Consider the following 24,478-nt stretch of genomic DNA (forward strand, 5'->3'; position numbering starts at 1 on the left):
TTAAGTAAACTCGCTGTCTCCTGGCAAGATGCTTGTACAACCACTCCCTTGCATAAAGCTTAAGAACACTTAAAAAGAGCAATATGTTAGCACAGTTTCAGTTTTAAAACTGACAACTGATTTCTCTTGTGTCTGTAGCTCCTCAAAATATTTTTGGGCTAATAATAGCTATCATCCTGGCAAAACAACTAACACATGAGGAGGAGGGAACTTGACTTTCACATATTTCACACTTCACCCATACTTTTAAAAACAAAATATACTGAAAATCTATATAACAATCAGACACTCATGAATATCAAACTGCACTAGCAGAGCAATCATTTGATGGGGTTATTGGCATGTGGAGGCCATATTAAACACAAACTTAATTACAAAAGGGTGTAAGTTGAGATGTTTCTTATTTGGGATATTTGATTAAATGTAGAACAGACTTAAACTGACACTGTGACTTTGAAAATCCCCTGTGGTTTTTCAGAAATGCCAAATTAAAAAGAATCTTAACGGAAGCTGCCTAATAAAAAGCAAAGATATCGCTGAATTCCAGCATATCTGGGTGATTTACAGGAAAAGGTCCAATTAACAAAAGCCATTTTAAGCATAATACTCTCATTCTCAATGAAAGAATTTTCATATTCTTCAGTATATAAAAAGAAAAAGGAATTATACCTTCTTCTCTTGCACTTATTCCGCTCTGTCACCACTTCAGAGCAAAACCTTTACACAACTACCCTCCACGCCAAAAGTAGACTACTGAAATATTACAGATAATCTTAAAAAACATCTAGTAACAATTTGCTGAAGTCATACATACACACGTACATATATGTATTTGTAAGTATTCCTATTGGATACCTTTAATTTAGGGCCACATTTTCCACAGGCTGGTGAAAATAGTCAAACACATACAGCTTGCTCATGGTGTGCAGTATACGGGAAATGAGCATGCAGTATTAAAGCTCTAATGATGACAGTACTTACCTGAAAACATGTATCAGGAGACTTTTTTCTTCTGGATGACAAATACAGAGGTTTTGGATCATTGACAATTGTGGGCAACCACCTTGAGAATATGATCTCTAACATCTTCCCCTCTGTCCTCTCCAAAGATGGACCAGTGCCTCCTCAGATCTACTTCGCCCATTTACTGGGAAAAATCCTTAATAATAAGATTAAGCAAACAAATTTGACCTCCTCTATTCACCTATCTTCCAAGTTACACCTGTATCCAATCCATTTCTCTTCAATAGCTATTATATGAATTAATGCTTATATTAAGGTTTAATTCTATAAGCACTGCTTGCCAGGACATGCCTGGGCAACACACACTGATCTGTCTCAAACATGGTGAAAGGGAGAAAGCAGGACATCTGATGCAAATTAACTAATGAGAAACAGAAATTACCTAAGACCTATACCATGAAGATTTTAATCAAGTTCATGTCCAAAACAAAAGCATTTATTAAAGAAAAATGTGCTAACCTATATGCAACAACTGGAAGATGAAACAGTATAAGGGAGATTGGCAAGACCTGGACTTCAGTAGAAGAGAAGACATACTAAGTAAGAGATACTGACAGCCGTTAAAACTATTACATATAGAAAGAATGGAATTTGAATGGCAGGACTTTTCTGTTACACTCAACAGCCAGGTAGGGTAGTATTTCAATGTTAAGTAATTATGTTTAATGACAGTTAAGCAAAGCTTCACATAAGCTTATCTTTTAACACCTGCAAAATTACATGCAAAATACCTCTTACCTATTTTTGTAGTCCAGACTAAACCATTGTCTAACTTAAAAAAGAGGAAAAACTAGCAATCCCTCAGAAAAAAAGGCTCAGACTAGACAGCACTCTTGTTGACCACCTCTTTAAATCAGTACAGATGAGCAATGGCAAAGCTACTGTGGAGACAAATTTGTGTCTTCTCACTCCTAACGGAGGTCCTTGTCCAGCACATCACACTGCTTCAGTTAAACTAGACCTGGCCCAAAGCTCTGGTGTGTAAGCCTCTATGGCCTTTTATAGGCAGACACGAGCTCACTCTGCCCACGTTCCAGGCTGACCAGAAGCTGTGAAGCTGCTGTGACAGCAGATACAAGTCCTAGCTAATACATATTGCTGCAAGGCAGGAAATATTACCTGGGGTCCAGCACTGCTCTAAGCATAGCTATACAGTTTTCAGCTGGAGCAAGCTCCTGTCTGCAACACCCAACCTCCCCCCCTGCGCGCCGCCAACGATATACCCCTAAACAGTGCGTATGTTTTTTCACTGTATCACGTCATATTATGATCTAAATATACTGAATAGTTTATCAACACATTTAGACTTTAGGGCACTGATGCTTCTTAATAAGTTTACTTAAGACTTGTAACTCCACTAAGACAGAGAAACAGCCAATAAATTGTTTCTTTACATGTTTTCCAGTTAGAAAAAAAAAAGCACCAGGTGTGATTATACAAAAATATATGAAAATCCATACAAGTTTTAAAGTTTCTTGATTCCAGTTAGCACCGAGTGACAAATATCTATCTTAAGAACAAATAAACTATTTTAAGAACAAATCACGGGTATAGGAGATGCACATTATCTCAGTTTTGTCAGCTCTAGCCACGCAAACAAAGCTACATTGTTAAGGGGATAGTTAAAGTAAATCCATGTCTAAGTGCAATGTAATTACCAGACTACATAATAACCATTTTGACTCCCAAGATAAAGTACACAGATGAGGCACAGGATGTAGCCTGAAATGTAATCTGTATTTACAGGAGTACTCTAACATTAGGCTAATAAGAAGATACAGCAAACAAAAAGCTTTAAGATCTTTCAGGGGTGACCAAACTCAGTTGGTATGTGGAACGCAATCACTACACGTTGAGGACTGCCAATATTCCCAAACTGCTACTGTTGACTGTCAATGTATAAGGAGGCCTCCCTCTTCATTTTTCTTCTTCTTTCCATAGTCCCTTTCATCATGAAGCAGTCTGGCCTGGCACAAGGCAGATAAAACAATCTCCTGTCTTTATTCCAAACTCATGATAATAAACAGGAACAAAAAACTCCATTAATTTGACATGTCACAGCTGCTTAGTAAAAGGCAACACCAAGAAGTTTCTGCGGCACAAGCAGTTCTAGTGTGTGATGCTGCATTTGAAGTTTATCGCAACAGTTTCTAAATGTGTGGATGCACACCTGAGAGGAGAGAAAAATACAGTTCTCTGACTGCTTTTGCCACTTGTTCAAGACATGGCAGCTTAAGTATTCAGCAAAACAGGTCACTTAGAACATGCTATTTAGATCCAGTGCTCTTTGTATACAAAAGAATCAGTGCAGACGCCAATTTAAAGAACTTCTTGGATATATAAGACAGCACATGGAAACTGGACCAGACTATCTAAAAGCACATTCCTCCCTCCAACGACAAGAGCTAGATCTAAAATATGGAACTCGCTGACAGATGACATAAGAATGTCTATTAATCTTTTTGCATTCAGAACAAAACAAAGCTCAGTATGTTTTAAGCCTTTCCCACAATACTGTTCTCATGGATTAACTCATATAAAAAACCCGGTCACTTGCTGATATAAAAATAGTGAAACATCATCATCCTTTTGGTATTTTGAAAAGGAATCAGATCTTACTATCATGACAGCCACATAAATAATCAGAATGCTGATCTTAAAAGTTCTGTTTCATGCTAATATCTACTTCATATACCATTAAAACTTTTCATATTAATTATACCTGCAAGAGAGGACCTCAATTTATTCTATATCCTTTCTATTGCTACTTCAAAACTTTTACTTGCAGTTTCAAATACTGTTTCAAATGAGTAAGATGGAAGCTAAAAGAACTGACATAAGCAATGTAATCAGATCATTTTAGTCACAAAAGAGAAAGTGAAATGGGTGCTCCTGCAGCAGAGAAAAATTCAAGCTAGCACCTCTAACTAGACGTGCAGTGTTAAATAAGCAATAGGTAAGGAAAATTAGGGAGAAGAAAAACTTTTTCCACATCTTTCCAGCATGTAATAGAAATGTGCAACAGGTCCAGGCAAGTAGAATGCCACAGGGTAAAGTAATAATAGAAAAAACTTACTTTTTACAATATAACTTTCAATATCAAGAAATGTATTTGTTTAAGTTTGCCCAGACCAAATTAAAAAAAAAAAATACAGCTTCATTTGTGAAGTTCAGTTATTTGTGAGCTTCCCCATGGAGAGGGTGGTGGCGGTGGTGGAACGGGGCAGAGAAGACAACGCTGTGGCCTAGAGGTGTGCCTTAAAGAAAGGATTAAGCTCAGCTATCTCATTTATTTGTTCATTTGTCTGATTCGTTAATTGCACAATATTTGTTTATGGCTTTCCCAGAAGTAGATGAACAGGTCTGTGAACTAGCAGTGTGTCATGCATTGCTCCAGTTCACTCAATGCTACTTTAAGGTCACATGAACTGTCAAAGACACGTTCAAGTACAACTTACCTGGTTGGTTAACACATTCAGATAATGAAATAATACTGGGTTAAAATGGCCTTAGGTATTACAACTCTTGGCCTAAGTCCAAGCTATAGCATAAGCCAAAAATTTGCTTTAAAAATGCAAAACAGTTAGAAATTCTCACTGAAGAAATGAAAATAGTAATACACCATGTTCTGCCACATGCCTCTGTATTCTAGCACATGTTTGAGGGAGAGGCTAGTAGTTTTACAACAAAAAGAAAGGTGTTCTCCCTGACACTGGTAAAGATTCGCATCTCTTCTTCAACCAGTGAAAACAAAAGGAAACGCAGTTCTTTTTTTACTCCCCTTGCCCAAATTTTGATTCCAGCTGTGGGGAAGATGTGGAAGACAGTGAGAAAGAGTTTAGCTATTTTCTAAGCAATTCTGCAGAAAGAAAGAATGAGATCTAAAAACTGGAAGTGACATGCCATTTCTGTGCATGGTCATATTGTGGGGTCACACATATACTCAGATTAAAAACTCAGGTTTTAACAGTGGTGAGGGGAAAAGTACAGTAACACCTCACTCTTCACACCCAGCAAACAAAATGGTGCGAGTGGGTGGAATAAGTCCCAGGCCATCTTCTGTATCCAAAGTACAACAATCATTCAGTATAGCTTTAAGACTGGTGTGCTGTTCACTTTCACAACCCACCATCTCATTTCATTTAAGCACCCTTCCTTTCTCCTTTCAGTATCTATCCATATTAACATTCATACTGTAGTGAACTCCAAGCAGCATATCCTCTTCCCATCTACACTGATTTCTTGAAGATAGATCCTGAAACCCTTAGGAAAAAGAAAAACTGGAAAAGTACTCTGCTGAGCGCCACACCATTCTTGGAAGCCTCCATAACAGCCCAGCGGCTTGGCAAAGCGTGGCCAGGTACCTAAGCACTTCAGGGATGAAGCACTTCTCAGAGAGGCTCTCTAGCGCTGTCAGAGCTCTCAAGGAGTATACCCAAACCACATCCAGTGATTTCACCTGAGCATGCCCACAGCAGGTCCTGATGCAAGTGCTCCACAACGAAACAACCCATTGGAAACAAATACAGCTAACAACCTCATCTGTCCTTGAAACAGAAGACCAGTACTGTACTCTGTTCAAATAAAACAAGAGAATAAATGTGGCATGTAGGTGCAAGAGACTGCATCATCCCTACATACAGATACATATATATATATATATATATATATATTTATATTATTCATACACAAATACTTAGATATATGTGTGGCCTGGGAAAAAGATATTGGAAGATTTTCTGGGCTACCCAAAACTCAGAAGCCTTTTTCAATAGAACACTAGTATGTATACAAAGTCGAACACTGCCCAGGACAACAAAAGTATAAGTAAGATAACATATTAAGGCCTGAATTTTTCAGAATTAAGTGAAATGTGATCTTGGCTACTGCCACTCATGAGCTGCCAATACAGCATTCATGACTTGCAGTAGGTAAATAATCAGCCTCCTGGCAGATACTTGATAGACAGAAAAATTGGATATATGCTACTTCTAGGGATAAACAAAAAATAGTGTGAGAACTTTCAGTAACACAGTCATTCATAACACAGTCATTAATTATCTAACAAGCATGACAGTGGTTCTAGGGCTGTATTCAGTAAAATTGTAATGTATTAGCAATTGGTCTTTTCAGATTCCAAATCCTCCACTGTAAATGTTACAGACAACAGGACAGCCCCATCCTTCAAAATTTTCTTAAAAATTCCTTAAGATAAGAATAGCTTAAGAGAGCAGAGAAGAATCTGTTCTTACTCTTTAAAAGCACAATGAAGTAGTCCATGACAGAGGAAAAGAGACTGACAAAGCTAAAGGCTGCAGTAGTAATTTATCCCATTCAACTTCCACTACCTGAATGTAAGGGGAAGCCTACTGCCTTTTCAAAAATAGACACCATTTTCTTTGAAGAACAATTTGTATCAAAAGTTGTACCATTCCAAAGGTACCTGATAACTTTGATGCCACCGTTTATTAACTGGGCTTCAAGTCAGGGTAAAGCATTCTGCATTTAAGAATAACGTCAAAGAGGAAAAACCTCAGGGACTAGTTAGGATCTGGGAGATTTCTCTTGGTGGAAAAAGTTGGAGATTTTTTCTAACCTGAGATCTGTAGGAGTACTGTGGTAGTAATGATAGTAGACTGAAACCCCCAATATTAGAGCTCAGTGGAATACTGGTCTCCAAATCTTGCTCTCAATAGCAATTGGCACAGCTAGGACTAGGAACAAAGATTTTAAATGTACATTGAGACTACCATAAGTCAAAATTAAACTTTAAATCCAGGTCAGGAGGAGTTGCAAAACAGTGGAAAGTCCAAGTCTGCAAATTAGAATTTCAGGAACAAAAAAAAAAAGCTGACTGCTTCACAGGCATTTCTCCAGCTTCTGCTTTTTCTTCACCTACTCTGGTTGATCATACTGCCCAAAGTCTGTATCAGAACTTCGATCATGGAATTGAAGCTTACTCAAACCTCTACAGCTGTCTTCCAAAAACAGCAAGTTGAAGGGCATGATGATTCTGAGGACAGGAGAGAAATCATTCTCTTAAGAAAATCAGTTCACCCTAATATTGGGCAGTATATTTGTGGCCAGAAGGCCATCTTTTCTCAAAATAACTGAAGTGTCAGAACTATTGAGGCTCTCTGAACTGGGACAGAGCTGATGTAGTTGTTCATAAGAACCAGCTGGAGATGTTCCCATTTCTCCTTTCAAGCCTTCAAATTAAAGTACTGGAAAATACTACGTTACCCCAGAAAGCAGACACAGGCATCACAAACGTTTTCAATATCTGTAAGATGGGAAAACATGTTCCATGCAAGTCAAACACAGATTAATTCTTGCCTTCTTAGGGTTCTCAAGAACGCAGAGAAGGAAAATCCTTTTATCTTAATGCAGGAACAAAAAATTATTCCAAATATAAACAGACAACTTCACACACAAATAATTACAACAAAATAAAAGAAATAACAGAAAATAAAAAACAATAAAGTTTAAAGAAAAATTGAGAACTAAGGTCACTGCCCAAAAAGCTGCAAGGAAACCCTCTAATTCAGTAGAAAGTTGAAAGTGATGGCATGAGACAGGCTTTTCCCACATGTGCTACATCTATGCCATATGAGAAGCATACACAGATCTCTATCATTTTTCTTAAAGTTTAAAATCTCAGGCCTCCAGTCTCTGGACAGAACCACACTTTCAGTGAGAAGGTGCATCAAAACAGTCAAAGCAGAATCACGGTACCTTCCTCTCCACTCATTTCTGAGAACTGTGACACTTCCATAAACTGAAGATTTCTAGTACATGTACATCAGACAGCTGAAGGTGGAAACCCTTATTTCCCATGCTAAATCAGACTGACTTTAGCTAGTTTTATTTAGTGGAGCACCAAGCCCAAGTTAAGCTTTGCAGAAAGTGAAGCAGTACCACACTAAAGCAGGACCACAACTTTAGGACAGTTTAGAGCACAGGGAAAACAAGTCTGTGTTGCTTGAAACACATCATGAAGACACCCTTTGGTCTATGCAGGAACTAATTATGATTTGATTGCCATTAAATAGTTCATATTTAATGTTGTTAGGCACTATAGTAGAACAGAATATAAACAAAACAGAGTTGAAGTGCTTTCTAAATAGACTATAAACTGTTTAGCTGCAATTAGTCTAATTAAAAAAAAAATCTTAATATACAGATATAGAAGTTAAACAAGCAAGAAATATGATAGCTCTTAACACTAGTTTCCATCAAACAAGTTTACTGGATAAACTTGCCTCTCTGGTTTTTTGGCATTTTACTATGGAATTATATTAACCGATTCAAATCAGATCAAAAACAACTTTCCATGTATCACTCCATTATGTTCACAGCATGAACTCAGTTAACTGCTACTCAGCTACTACTAAAACCATAATCTAATAAATTACACTGTAAGGAATATCATATTTCATGAGAGCTAATACAGGTGTAGCGATGAGTAGATACACATCCCACCACTAAACAGCAGGTTGTCTGGCAGACGTTCCTTAGCTGAAACAACTGCAATAATCTCTGTTTTGGAGTACACGTGTTTAGGAGAAAAAGTTCCAAAGGTGTTTAACGCCCAGAGAGCGATAAACTTAAAACTGTCTGTTTTGTTCCCAGATGTCTTGCAGGAAATACCTTTTTAAGAGATAAAGTCAATTGACCTTTTGTTTCCAGAAACCTCTTGCATACTGTTTCCGTATCTCTGACATTTACTCTTGTCAAATTTATTTCCTTAAGACCATTTTTGTAGAATACTGTTGACAGGTACATGAACTTGAAAACTAAGTTTATAAAGGAATATTTATGTCAATATCATGAACAAATAAAATAATTTTTGTAACAAATTATTCTCGTTTACCTTCAGGTTAGAACAGATACACAAACTAAACTCTCTTCAAAGGATAGTGGCCCTAATCATAGAAATTCATTTAACATCAAAATCATACAGCTCATAAAAAATTACCTCACAAAACATTTTTGATAATTTATTTCACAAGAATAAAGAATGCCATTCTACCCGATAACATTTTCTTTTGCAGTCAGTCATAAGGAGAAACATCAGTTTAACTGTAGGCCTCTCTATGAATGAAAACAACCCAGGCATTCCTTATTGTTTACAGTTTCTTAAATATTAACCACAGTAAGTAGCTTTTTCTGATTACCTAATTAGGCTACATTAAAAAGACATTCTACTTTAAGTTATATATGGTAGAGAAACCTGTATACTTATTTGAAAAAAAGAGTATCACTGTCAAAATGAGATCTGGTTTACTAAACAGAAAATAAGCAGAAGAAAAGAAGTTCAATCAAAGCTACTATTCAGTGTAAGGTTTAAAAACGAAGGAAAAGAATATACTGGGTTTGCTTAGCCACCACCAGCCCTACTGTGAAGTTTTCATATCCTTTTAAAGATATATCCGGCTGTCTGCAAAAGAAAAATACACAAATACACACAAGAAAGAAGTACTCACACTGTTTGGATGCTGAATGGCAGCTTCGTGCTGCAGTCTAACCCGCTGTGGCATCATCACATCATCCTGGAATAAATAGCACACTGTTACTGAACATAAAAACGGTCACAGTACAGCACTCGGACACACATTAGAATATGCTGTTAAATTAACATCATTTTACTGGCTTGCAGTCAAAAATACAAATGGAGCAAATATTAAAGCCACTGTGACCACTGCTTGGTTTCTTCCAAATGGAAGAAAGTTGCACATTTAAAAAAACCTAACTTCACCAAAGCCTGTGAGGGAGTGCAGTCAAAAATGAGACTTAGCGTTTTTAAAATACACTTGTATTTTAATCTGCTATTCTGCTTCAATCTCAAAAGATTAGGACTAAAATAAACTGAAAACTATTCCCCTAAAGCTTATTTAAGGAAGCTTTTGGTGTCTTCTTTAAAAAACAAAAAGTGAGCGTATATATGCATGCAAGTAAAACTATATAGAAAGCATACATACCAATAAAACAGATAGAAATCATAAAATTCTCATCTCAAGAAATTCTTCATTCAAAAGCCTTTTTATGAGCAACCAGGGATACCCACTTTCTGATATATTCCCATTTAAAGCCCACAATCTTACTTACCAAGCAAAAGCACTGTGAACGTTTGTGTATATAGATGAATAAATAAAATTACAGAATAAGGAGACAAAGGTAAAGCAGCCTAAATACCTGCTAGAGTACAACAGATTATCAATCATGCTTGATAAGATTCCACAAATTTAGAGTAAAGCTAAAGCTGATTAAATGATCTTGCTGTTCTTTGTCACCTCATAGCACAGACAATGAGAGATGAAAGGCTGTATTATTATTGTATATTACTTTAATCATCAGCACCTTTAGCAGGCAATATAGCTGCTTAAAGGTCTTTTAAGTTCTTGAACTTTATTCAAGATCAAAGACTTCATTAAAAATCCATACTTCAAAGTTGCCTGCTTTTTTCAGGTAATACTTGAAGACATGACTTCAAAGCCCACCACAAATTCTAGTTCTACTATTTTTTCCACAATGCGTGTCAATCACAAGTCAGCTAAGAATCACTGGTAATAAGATACACAAGACTTCTGTTTTCTTACTATTGGAGACATAAAGGTCTAATTTCTCAATGATTTATGAGCTAGTACTACAGGAAACATGTGTTTACCAATAGGAATTACAAGTCCAACACATCCTATACATCAATGCTAGAAATACAGACCACCTACAATAAAAATCAAATAAAGGATATTCTGGAACTCTGCAACAACCACTGAAGAGGTCACAAAGCTTTAATCCTGCAGTACTTGAAACATGGTAAAGATAGACAGTCCATGAAGAAACTGATGATGACACTTGAGACTTTAGACTTTAAGTGGATTAAACTCCATCCCGTTCAAATTGTAAGTGTCCAAAACTACTACCTGACAACTGTGTTGTGATCTCAACGTATGTCTTTAGAAATGTAAAATATGTGGAATTCCGTAAGATAACCACCGACTCTTTAACCACAAACTCGAATACTAGTATTGGCAGTGTGTGCGGACAAGGAACTAACTTCTTACGCTTTTGAGCATGACATCTGTGTATTCTGGGAATACGGAGAGGTGTTCTTTGATGCCCGGCTGTACCTTGATTCACTGATAAGGTAAAGCCTTCAATCTCGAGCTCTATCAGTACAACATGTTTTATGATCACAAAAACTAGTATTTGTGAGAAGAAATGATAAAAATCGAAACACAGACTGTATAATAACAAAACATTCAGCGTACAGTCAATACAGTCAAATACTCAGCTTCAGCTCAAATTTTCTAATTGTAGCCTCCCAATGTTTTCTCCTATATTATTTTCCATTTCAGTCCCATATTCTCTTCTTTTATGGCAGCTGTTTAGTCTTTCTTAAATGTTGGTAAAGCTAATACAACGTATTTCCTCTCAGAGTATTTACAAATGGTTCCAGCTTATCAGTCAAGCATAATTCAAAGGAGCCCAGATTTCCTTCTCCAAATTCATTCTTTTAACAGCTCCTTACATTAAAATCATTCTAAAGAGATTCCGCCTAAAGCCAAATAATAAATACTGAATTTCCAACAACTTTCACATTAAAACTTTCAGTTAAACCAATGGCAACAGGAATACATTAGTGCTTAAACATTTAGTGCTTAGGGAACTGAATGACCTTGAGGGTGACACTATACTTTTATCAAAAACAAAATGAGAAAGAAAAAAGTTTTGGAAGCAGATCCAAATACTTAATACCATTCAAGGTTAAAGATAAAACAATGAAATAATAAAGCTGTTCCTTACCACATGCAAATTTACAAAAGATGTAAGGGATATATTGTCAAAAGCACTCTTCTGTATTTAGGGTATATTTTGTAATAAATATAAGAAATGTTACTGATTTTCAAAGCCAATGTGAAAAAAACATCTGATTTTTCAACCTTTATAATATAGGGAGAATAAAGCTCTATACATCAAAGTTATTTCAAAAGTCTGACAATATTGTTTACCATCTAATCCAACTTATCAATAAGGCCATGAATTCAGGTACTGTATCAAGCAAATGTTCCAGGAAAACACTTATCCTATCACTCTGATTTAAAAAAACAAACAAACAAAAAAACCACCCTTCCCCCAAACCAAAAAAACACCTTGAAGGAAGAACAGAATATTAAATATAGGTAAGACTGTTTGGTAAATCAAAAAGCTATCTGAGAAATGAAACAGAAGACACTGTTCAGTTAGACTGTTAATTTTATCTGCTGAAGAGCTACAATCATTTTTCTTTGTGTGTCAAGCAGACAGCTAATTTTTTAAATCTGATCTTCATACGAACCATAGGAGTTACGTTCTAACTATGCTTTGTTTACTTCCTCTAAAAATTACATGGGATTCTTAGTAGATGTCCTTTTGTTAAATTCCCCCCAAAAACAAGAGAGAGAAAAAAGAGGAATCCATCAAAAAGCAAGGAATTCCAATGCTTATAACAATGTTACTATTATCTTCTACCGTACAAAACATACACTCTTGCACTAAAAGATTCCAGTTTTTCCAATCCTGCAAAATGGAGATATATATAACAAAACTGATACTTCCACAAAGATTAAAAATAACACACATGATTTTAAAAGGTTAAATTAGGGTATCAAACTTTCAGACCAAATTCAAATATAGTCTTTACCAAATAAGTCCATGTTATATCTTTATAGTGAGACAACTTGACAACAAGTTCCCCATAACAAAACAATATGTCATTTTCATGGTATTGGCAAAACTAACAAGGCTACAGAGTAGGGTCTTAGCCTATCATCAAGATCATGAATATTCTGTATTATCTAACTTAAAAAGGGGGCACTATCAATGCGAGAACTTCAAAATATTTTTTTCCCCAATATATTTTGGTCTCTAATGCTGGAAAAGCTGACACTTTCCACAAAACGTAAAAACATGAACTCTTTTCCTGAACAACCTTAAAAAAAGGCCTTTTGTCTTTCTCTTTCTTTCTTTTTCGATGGTTTTTCATATGTGATGCACTGCTGTTCAGTTCTGTGATACTTTCTGGGCACATGAGAGGAAAAAATGAGGAAGAATAGAACAAAACAGAAATCCCATCTGAGTGACTCCAGCCATTTAGCTTTTTAGACTCAGTCTGGGCAACTATAAAAGAAAGGCAACTGCAGTGCTCAATTTCAACATTTTGAAGATCTTTACTAATGATGATCGTGCAGGTAACTGCAAAGTAAAAAGAAAATATATTAATATAGAAATATTCTTAAGTAATACTATTGCACTGTGTATCAGTGAGTGTTTAAAAACTAATGAGTAAAAGCATAAAGACTTTAAACATTTCTCAATTTCAAAGGTCAACATAGGAGTAAGACACCCAAACACATGCTGTATAGATAAAAGACTTAATGGAGTATCAGCAGCTCTGGTATGACATCTAGAGAGGTTCACGTATTTTATCTTTGTTTCAAATGTACTTTATGTAATCGCAAATTTTCTATCAAAACGTTGTATTTATCATAAAGAATTCAATAACTGTGATGCTAAACTTTGATTTCTATAAGCAATAGAGGTTTTTTTCTTATTTAAAACTAAGAATGTAATCTCAACAATTAGACAAATATTTTCCAGGAAAAAAAAAGCGTATATTTGGATCTAGTTGCTACACCAAAAAAGAAAGTATACTTAGTCTGTTTCTGTCTCCTAAGTGGGAGTTGGGAAGATACAGAGGCCAGCACTAAATAACATCGGGGTGGGCGGGGAAACGGCATTCATGAGTATTAAAATTCATTCTATTATTTTTTTAATCAACATTAAAAAAAATTGTTGCAGAAAAAGTAAAGTAGTACCCTGAGAAAATCTATTAACCACCAAGTTTGAACATAAGTTTCCACCAAAATTCTACTTTCCTTGTTAACATGGAAGCCTCTAAGGCTTGTCCCTTGGCAGATATAAGGCAGACAGGAAGAAGAGAGATTATCCAGCCAACACTGAAAGACTGACAAAAGAAAAGATTTAAAATAAATGTTAGATAAATGTATGCCTTCACTTAGTAGGTATTTTCAAAAGGATAGCTAAACTAAAAATAATCTGTAAGTAAATCTATTTTCCTGTGATCCCATTAACCAAAATTAGCAGAGAAATCAAGAAAAATCTCAGGTAATAGCTGGGTTTACTGTAGTTAAAAATGTACAAATATATAATGCAAACAATGCCAAAAACCAGTTAAACAGCAAAAAAATACAGCAACAGAAAATGGAATCCTACTTTAAGCACTCAAAATAACCCAGAATTTATAGGAATTTTGTTGATTACAAACATGCTTCCTGTTCTCCAGTATCCATTCTGAGCAGGGAAACAATTTGCTGAAAGATGGGAGAATGAAAAGGACTTTATTTCACATGAAAAGCCAGTGGGGATTTCTAAACAAGCCCAGATGTGTTTCTGCCAGCGGGGGGCCCGTGATCTCCATCACCTTTCAGTCCGACAGGCATTCTGCCTGCTTGTCTTCGTATCAAACATAGCCCTTCTGCAGAAAGCTGGCTTGCTCCTGTCAAGCTCCCCAGCACTTACAGATGCTGCCAAGTCAGAAAAGCTAGTTATACAGCTATCAGCTGGGCTGCTTTCCTTCCAACCAATGTCCTTTATAAACACCCGCACAATTTATACTGAGCTAATTGTTCTGTTTTACTTAACTCATAGGGTTAGTGGAAGAAAAGGAAAACTAAATCAATAGTCTGTGCCTAAGGATGTTATTCAAAGCTCCCGTTTCAGTACGGGTTTCTTAAATCAGTCTGGGTAAATTCAGATGACAAGCATTCACCAGCCTCTTCAACCAACCTGTCTGGACCTCACTGAACTCCAGACTGATAATTTGAAGATTTTGCCTTAAAAGTTTAATTTTTTTTCCACTTCAAAAAGTAAAAAAAGGCATACAACTCAGTGAGCAATACACATTTCCTTTTTAACACCAACACACAGCTCAGTGTTACAGTGCTTTCTGAAGCTCAAGCTATAGACACAGCATCATACTTTTTGGTAAATTCCTTTGTGCTTGGCTGCTCATAAAAACAGCTGACAAACTCCATCCTGACAATAACAGCACGTTTTTTTCCACTGCAACTATTAGACATAAAATACAACCTGTGGCAGGAATGTTTGACTCACTGAGACACAATATGGCATCTCCCAAGTCTTTCAATCCATCAAATGCACATTCATTTATCCTGCACCTGCTCAGACCATAGTTAAAATCTCTGCTATTGTTTAGTGCAGCTCCTTGAACTAGGGAAGTAAAAGGCCTAGAACCTCCCAAAATCCCGTAACTGGCCTGGCAACAGCACTACCAAAGCAAATACACAGATCATAGGCAATTTTCCAGCAGGCAGCTTTTTAAGAAGGCCCACGCTATCAAATACATTGGAACTGTGCATGTTAACGGCCACTGACAAATCACCTGAGCAAAACATACTCTAGTAATCTTGCAAGATTGTAAGAAAAAAAAATCACTTTTCTGTTTCTACTCTGAATTAATTCTAAATTAAATTGAGAAAGGAGACAATAAATACTTTAAGAAGCCCACTTCATTGGGCACCTTTATCTTTTCTTGAGCATTGCAAGGCAAAGGCCCATATGCGAAACTGTTGGCGATCTTAGGTCCCAAATGACTAGTACATTTCATCAATATAAAATTAATGACAATCTTCCTAAGCCATCTTTTATATCAGCATTACTTTCGACTAGCCAGGAATTCCTTCACTGTCAAGCCAATTCCCACCTTGGTGCATTTGTTTATCAAATGTAGGTATATGCTGTTTCATACCTAGCAGTTCTGAAGTCACTGCAGATCACCTCAGGTCTTTCTCCCAGTTGGATCACAGAAAAGTTAAATGAGTGCGCGAGTGTTTGAAAACTATGGAAGCAAGTAATTTGCACAGTGTTAAAACGCAAATTGAGTAAACAGACCAGAGTAAAATCCTCCCTGCCAATTCCAAATACCCACTTTACCAATAAACCGATGAAGGTGTGTGTAGCTGTGTGCTTATGAAGCCTGATCATTACTTGTTTTTCAAAGCTTTGCAGATGTTAACTTGAAAGAAAGGAAAAATATTTCAGAAGTTTATTAAATACCCACAACACTAATTAATGAAAAGAAACTGAGTCACTTAAAACGGCAACTAACAAGAAATTCATCTTTCCAAGAACAGCAAGTTATGGAAACTGTGAAAGCAAGTGGCTATGTTTGTAATTGAAAACAGCCTCGAAGGCTGAAGATCCCAAACTATCTATCAGGTGTGGCTAGCTAAGGTCTAACAACCTCTTCCAAAGACCTTTAAAGACCACCCCCTCAGTGAAGTGTTTGTGATCTTGAAACTCAAGAAAAAATACTATGCATTTTCACAGTAACTGAGAATTTACATTCTCTAACTTAAATCACACAAGCAAATCTCATAAACAGAAAAGTACAGGCCAGCAGCTGCCAATTTGAACATGGAAATGCTGATTCCTGTGATCCGCCCTCACGTTTGGTGAATAAAACTTAGCTGTTTCCCTATGCCATTTTCAACTATTAGCAAGCAGTGACACCGTGGCAGAATTCAGTGTCACATCTTTGAACTAAGAATCTAAAAAATAGTATAATACATTGTCAACTGAGCCTTTCAAAGCACTAAAACAAGTCTATCAAGTACTCTATGCAAGTACATGGGATTGAGCTAGAGATGCTTAGCTGCAGCTCTCAACAGGACACATTTTTATTTCTCTCTACTTAACAGTAACGAACCCTCCAACAGATACATTCATTAAATCTTAATTAATGGGAAACTTCACAGATTATTAGAATGAAATTAAAGTAGGTTCCTTTTCAGAGAAATACTGTTTGGATACAAGTATAGGTAAATCTGAGTGAATGTGAATGAAAACAACAGTTTGAAGCAGAAAAGGGAATTTTTAGTATCAGAGTTCTCTTGTGCTAAAACTAGGCAAATGATTGTAACAAAGACAGTAACTACCCCAGGGAACTGACCAATTAAGATTATAATAAAACTTAACTGGTAAATAAAGTCATATGTGCAGACAATTTAAGTAAAGGTAACAGTGAAGCATATTCGCATAGATTAGTGAATTCTGTTGTCATTATGACAAAGATTTTCTGAGAGTACAAATGTTAAATATGAACAATTCGTTAAGGATCTTTGAATTTTCTGCTTGTTTTGCTGGTGGGAAAAATGCCTCAGTAGCTTAGAGGAGGAGTCTGTTAACAACAGCTACAGCAAAAAAGACCCATAACAGCTATTAGTCAAACAGCTGCCACTTCATACACAAGAATAGGCTGATCAAATTCTGACAGTTCTGAGCTCTGTAATCTTTTTTTCCACATTTATTCCCAATTTGTTGTCCTCACAAATCTATCTGTGTTGAGAGACATAATGCAAGCAGCTTGACTCCAGCTGGAACATCAAGCAAAACAGTTCTCTCTGGAGCCAGTATTTCCAGAGATGCATAATTGAAATGAATGTAAAAGGAACAACAGTATATTTCTCCACCTATACAAAATGTATACAAGCTACTCAGCCAGCCCCATTTCTCTCCACATTCACCTATAGCAGACCTGCAATCAAGGCTGCACTTCTGAAGGTCAATTCCTTGGCAATTATGCAGCACATTCCACAGGGCTGATATCAACATTCCTTCCTAGAGAGCTTGATACTGGACTGGTGACTGAAACTAAGAAGGTAGGTGGCATGTAGAAGCAGAGTTGTTACACAGCTGGCAACATCTGTATTTGAGCTGCTATCATACAGCAGTTACTAACTACTGCTAAAATATTCAGCAATTTTCAGATTTGTAGAAGCTTCCACATTTATTTTATTCCCTCCAATCTGTTTTCAGCTAACAGTGGTAGCTACAAGAAGAGATGGTAGAAAATGTATTCAGTAATACTAATCATATAACATTTCTTTTATATCAAGATTAGGCTTCTGATAGTTCAGAATGACTTCTATTTTGAAGCATCTAGATCTAGCATCTAGTAGGAATAGGAATGTGCAGAACAGGAATTCTTGGTAGCTTCTTCCAAACTTATCCATACTGTAAGTCACAGAATTCTCATCCAAATCGCTTTGACTAGGTCTTAATTATATCAAGAAATATAAACTCATGTTAATGATAATCTGGAAGAAGTCCAAAATCCTCACTCAGATTCCCTCAGAGTGGTAAATTGTTGCCCTGACATTTTCTTACTTAGTGAGCAAAAAGAAAAAACATGGCAGCATGAAGACACATACTGTATAAGCAATATGTTAAATAACAAATTAAGAATTTTGAAAAGATCCCTATAAAAAGAGTAATTCATTTAATTTAATCTTCCTGTTTATTGCTAATGATTTACAGACAACTAGATCTGTCTGGAGTGAAAAGAAAGATTAATACAAAAATTTACCTCAGTAAATTATTCTACACAGCTTTGAGAGAGATGAAGCTCCATGGGCCAAGAGAACAGTATATTCACTTTTCACTCATGCATATACGAACTCCGGCTAACTTCAGTCAACAAATATATACATGTAATTCATCCTACACACTGCCTAGAATACCTCATCCAATGTGATATATGTCCAAGCCTAGAATATGTGGACTTTGCAAATCATAAGTTAGACTAGATCTAATTTTTCTCATTTTGTGTAGGTAAATGGCATCGCTAACTCACAAGAGAGACTCAAATTCATGGAATTGTTCATATGAATTAAATTGGCACGTGGGTGTGTGTCTAACTACCTATAGTAACACGAGAAGAACTGGATCCTGAGCTCATTCATATCAACAAAACTGCCATCAATTTCAGTTACCTTATGGCACAATTTACCATACCTACTGTTTTAAAATAAATCCATTTAATGTGGTGATCAAAATCAGAACAGTGAATTTTGTGCTTATACTTCCTCAAAAAAAAAAACGTTTATGAAACAGACACTGAGACTCAGTGCATTATAGCTGAATACGAAAAAAGTGTTTCTTTGATGTGCAAAAAAGTAACCTGTCCAAACACCCATTAATTTGTATGTGATTGTAAGTTCCATGTGTTCAATGGATGTTCAAAATTTTGTTTTTGGAATAACCTTATATATACTTACATATATATGTATGCATGTATCAAATATGGCATTTCAAAGCTTCATCCTCCATAAACTTATACATAAAGATTTATGTCACATACATGCGATAAAAAATGGTTAATGGGAAAGTAGAACTAATTTATATAAACTCATTTAAAAAGACAAATTGTGTCGCTAAATACAGTAATACCTCATAATAACAAAAACAAAGGCCAGGGAAATCACCTGCAAAATTTAACTGCTTAAACAGAAAGGCAAAAAGGAAACTTCTGCCACATTGCCTTCGGTGAAAAGAAATATACCAATACTTAACCATGTTTTGCAACAGTACAGTGATTAATTTACAGAAATTTAACATACAAACAGAAAACCCCTCCTATACACTTAGTACAACAAATGGAGTTTAGGGATGGAAAAATTATCCAACTTAAAACCTGTGGGATTACAAGGCTGTAGCATTTACATTCCTGCATTCATGAAAAATGTCACGATACTTTCTAACGAGCAGAAACAGTGACAATGTTAAGTTGTACTCCTCACCTGAAAACCTACACTTCCAGCAGACTGAGTCCTCCTAGTACTACACTAAACTATAGTTCAGTTCCAACTCAGGGGAAAGAATGAATCTTCAGCTGAAATTACATGAGATCAGTGAGCCTTAAAGGTCTAGCTCTGCTTGCCTGCTCCTAGCCACCATTCCATAGGTCAGCAATGCACATTTGTGAAACTCTTCACTGCATATTAAGCTGCAGAAAGTCATATAGTTATCTGCTGGGTAAGTGAGCCAAATGGGTTCATAGAAGGTATCCAACAAAGGACAAAACAAATGCAAGATGGAAGGTGAGACCCCTCCTATTTAGCCTCAAAGAGCCAGTAGATTACCTCTTAGTTTCTCATGCAACTTCATCGTTATAATTTTCTGAAGCACGGGTGAATGCAAAAATCCTAAAAATATCTGAATACCAACCTTGACCAACCCTGTACACAACAGCTTGTGAAATCCAGTAGGATCAAAAATGAAGCGTTAGGTTTTCTACAGGTTGGACGACAACTATAGGGCTATAAATAGTATCCAGCACATGCTTAACACCCAAACATGGTCAAACTGCTTGACCTTAAGACAAACCAACCACTGCATTAAAAATCACAAAATTTTATTGGCAAAACTGAATTAAACAAAACATATTAACTTACAGAATCCAGAAAACAGAGATAGGTTCCTGAGCTCTGTATTACTGCTTGATTCTTAGCAAATCCAACTGTTAAGAAAAATAAAGATAAAATTATGTGGCGCTTTTCGCCTTTGCTTTTTTTTTAAATTTACTGCAGTCAAGAACAAACGAAAGGAAATATAAAAATCAGTATTAGATAAAATACATTATTTTCCATATCTGAAAACAGGAAGCTTCTAAATATATAAACTGCACACTCATTTTAATCATGTTCTCTGAACGGGCATCAGCTGCATGTGTTGAAATCCTACCATTCAGTAGAACTGGACTACTTTTGCTAGTCCGCCTCCACCAAAAAGTGACGTGCTATCTAACGCATATCTTGAAGGGTCCAACTATCTAGGTCCCAGATCTAGTACCTCAGATGCTGAATGCCCTTGGCTGTATATGCATGTTTGTGTCTCAGACTATGTGACAGTAGAAGTTTTGCTCTCTCATTGGACTGACTATTGCAAGACCACAGAATAGCACAAAAAGCTAAAAAGGGCTCAGCAGAAAGAATTCCTTCAACTTCCCCACGTCCTTCAGTTTTAAGTCTGACAAAATAGGCATACCACCACTATTTTATGATAACCTACATGAAAAATGTTAGCGAGTTCAGTAAAGATCCTCACAAAAGGCGAACATGTTACAAGAGCTATTCCTACTAAGTTTTACCAACTGATCACATACAGATAATGAGTAAACCACAATAAATGCACTTCATATGCATAAATAGTTTATACTAAACACACTTTTTTTAGTTTGAAATATACACATGCATAGATAAATAAGTATATACACACATACATATGTAATGCTTCCTTCCTCAGCCCTTCCTATTCATTTCATGAGCACTGATCCACAATGTAAATTATCAGAGCAAGGAAATAACTTTTACTATTGCTTGTATTTGTACAGGACTTTGGACAGTAGGGGCTTAAAGCCTAACTGGAACCTTAGACATTACTGTAACAAATCATAAAGAAACAACAGAAGGACAAGAGATCATTAGACAACTTGTTCTGGGAGCCGGGTTCTCAGAAAGACATAAAAAAAGGTTCTGTTCCATTTTACTTGTTAAATACAAAGTAGGCAAATACAAAAACTTCATGGTCATTTAAAATAATTTTGAAACACTGTCTCATCAGGAAGTTAGAGAATAATCAACATTATGTAATGGTCATGTAACGCAGAGGGAGGGGAGTCAAAGGAGAATAATATATGTATGAACAGCACAAACCTGACATATTTCTACCATACCCCAGCTTATACCGTCTATGGAAGACCACACTGAAATATAAATTCAGTCAAATGACAATACTGGTATCTACGGTCCTTTAGTTTCTGTCCCCTGAGACTTGCTGCATCTTTCAACGAGCCATTTCAGAAAGCTGAACCACAAGAAAACTTTTTTGTCAGTTTGATTTCCCACTGGATGACAACACCGAAGGGTCAAACAAGCAGCATAGCCAGAAAAAAAGAGAGGGAGCAGGAATACATAGGCAAGGATACGGATGCAACCGCAGCAACCAGCAATGAGACGAGCTTAGCCTACCACTGAAACACATCTGCAAGCTACAAGTCTAAACTAGTTAATCAGGGATCATTTTTGTATGTAGACATGGTCTACCCTAGAAGATTCTTCTTTAATGGGAAGACTGAAAAGGCAAAAGCAAAAACCCTCACAATGAAGTAAAGTAGGATAATTTTAAGTAGTATTATCCCTAAAGTTCCTGATTTTGCATTTGAAAAAGCAGTCTTCTGGAATTCTCTACTCTTTTTATGTGATACAGGTTTAAGTTTGCTCAGGAAACAAATTTAACTGGGCTCAAAGGTTCACTTAATTTAATGCTCATGCTCCCAGGTCATTTTGCTCACTGTTCCAAGTAAAATAAAAGGCTTATGACCGCATTTCTTACTGGCGGAAAGGAACATTATGTCAACTACCAATAGAACAGTAATATTACAGGCTCTTCCTTATATATTTTGAATATTTTAATCCTCACCTTGCAGGTGTCTTTGAGTCACCTTAACTTCTTTTCTCCATCATGCATTTCTTGCACTTTGCTATACTATCTTACAATATATTTACACATTATTTTTATAAGTGTATGAATATCTAATCTTAATGTTACTAACTTTCAAAGTTAGTCCCATTCTCCTTCCTACTGGCAGCAAAAAGCAGCTGGCAAAGTCAGTGGCTAGTGCAAAAGTAGAACTGAATCCTGGCATGAGCAGTTTTAGAGGGAAACAACCAATGCTAGTTAGCAGGCCCGGACATGCCAAACAAGCAAAAGCCTAATATTGAAGAGCTCCCTACTAAAGCAAGAGGAAAAAGAATAGGATAGAAGTAACTTTGCCCAACATCAATCAAATCAATCTCCAGATCTATCAGTATCAGCTGTAAACGAGCCTGTATGTACATTTCATTGCTGTCATTATTATACCCCAATATTACAACAATCTTTAATATAAAAGAATGAAGTCCAAGGAAATCAATAATGAAGAAAAAAGGTGAAAGAGATTCAAAGGCAACTACAAGATGATGATTAAATTACTGTAAGAACTTTCTGAAATATTTTGGATCTTATTTTCAAATAAAACATTTTAAAGAAAAGTGTGAAGTATTAAATATTTTTTATGACAAAAAGTTGGAAAATGCTTCTTTTTAAGATTAAGACAGAAAATTTCCTGAAACTTTTCTTATACCAGCAGTGTTTTAGATGGTGAGAGGAAAATACACATATTTTTAAAATTATTAAAGAGAGATGTAACTCCCTATAGAAACTAGATATTAAAGAACTGATCCCCCCCACAATGAATCCTGTTTCGTATGAATAAAAAGTTTTCTTAAATATTACTGTACTGAAGAAAACCAAATGTTTGTGCCAGCTCTCTGAGTTTTGTAAGGCCTGCTTACTTGGTGAAAAGAGCCTGTTACCATGGTTACAACCGTAAAAACTTAAGCCTCACTGAGATATTAACATTCCTCACTCTTGGAAAGAAAAAGGTTTTCTTTTTTTTAAGCAAGTGACCCTTTCTTTTTTCTAGGTCCCCCTCTCTTTCTTTTACATGCTAGAAAAGAATCAGAAATAAATCCTAATCTTGTGTAAATAGTTGAAGATGTGAAGCCTGACTACTACATTGTTTCTGTATTAAAGCATCTTCTTTTAAAGGAAAGACTCCTTACAGTTGTAACTAGTCCTTAACATAATAAAAGTAAATCACTGAAAGCAAACAAATACTATGGATTTCAAGCAACCAGCTCCTAAAATGTAACAACCATGAAGAAAAGATGTCCTCATTTTAATGGTGACCCAGGAGTGACTTCCACATGAATCAGCTTTTTATTTTTTCAAGTATGCATTTTATACCATTATTTAAAACAACACTCACCTCCCTGCCCAATTTTTAATGACCTTCTCAGATTTCAGCTATACTAAAATGGACAAACACATGTTAAAATGATAATCAATCTGACATATCTCTTTAAATGCACAAGATATTCATTGTAGTCCACAATTCTTGAACTTCGTTTCAGTTTCCTAGAGTGCAAAGGTGAACTGACTTCAGAGTATTACCATAAATTATTGTCGAGCCATTGCACCTGTGTGTTCTTGCAAACTAAAAATTGATTTAAACACATTATCAGTATAACTCTATATTAGGAACAAGACTTAATACATAGAAAAGTGTTTTATTCAAGATGGAAAATAGGTAAGATGATGATCTTAACAAAAAGATTACCAGTCAACTCTCCTAAGTACCATACTCGACAATGTCTTTGTATTATCCTTTGACTTTTCTGTTAAGAAACGAATGTTATATTGATGAACATAAATTTGGAATCAGCTTTATACCAATTCCTACCTGTCTATCCATTGTTACAAAACCCAGAATGACAGGAACATTATTTATACAGCTCACATACAAAATACAAGCACACTGATCTGCTTGCTTTGTCCTGTGGTTGTTCTCCTTCAGAACATACATGTGACCTTCTGACTGTATTTAATGCTATTTGCCATCAGCTTCTTCAAAGACCAACATACTTTTACTTGTATTTTACATTTCAGCAAGCTAAAAACCCCAAACACAAAACAAGCAAAATGATAGAAA

At 35.9% G+C, this 24,478-nt stretch overlaps 1 protein-coding gene across 8 annotated transcripts in view; it reads right to left on the reverse strand.

The window, feature by feature from the left end:
• Nucleotides 1–24,478, reverse strand: part of B3GNTL1 (UDP-GlcNAc:betaGal beta-1,3-N-acetylglucosaminyltransferase like 1) — a 141,220-nt gene that overhangs the window by 110,763 nt on the left and 5,979 nt on the right. For all 8 annotated transcript variants that reach the window (XM_064522458.1, XM_026120585.2, XM_026120584.2 and 5 more), the window contains exons 4-5: nt 20,340–20,404; nt 9,510–9,575 (exon numbers count right to left, since the gene is read on the reverse strand). In XM_064522458.1, coding sequence (XP_064378528.1) covers nt 9,510–9,575; nt 20,340–20,404 — 131 coding nt within the window. The remainder of the gene's footprint in view (nt 1–9,509; nt 9,576–20,339; nt 20,405–24,478) is intronic.

The sequence above is a fragment of the Dromaius novaehollandiae genome, chromosome 18, assembly GCF_036370855.1.
Source record: "Dromaius novaehollandiae isolate bDroNov1 chromosome 18, bDroNov1.hap1, whole genome shotgun sequence".
In the NCBI taxonomy this organism is placed as follows: domain Eukaryota; kingdom Metazoa; phylum Chordata; class Aves; order Casuariiformes; family Dromaiidae; genus Dromaius; species Dromaius novaehollandiae.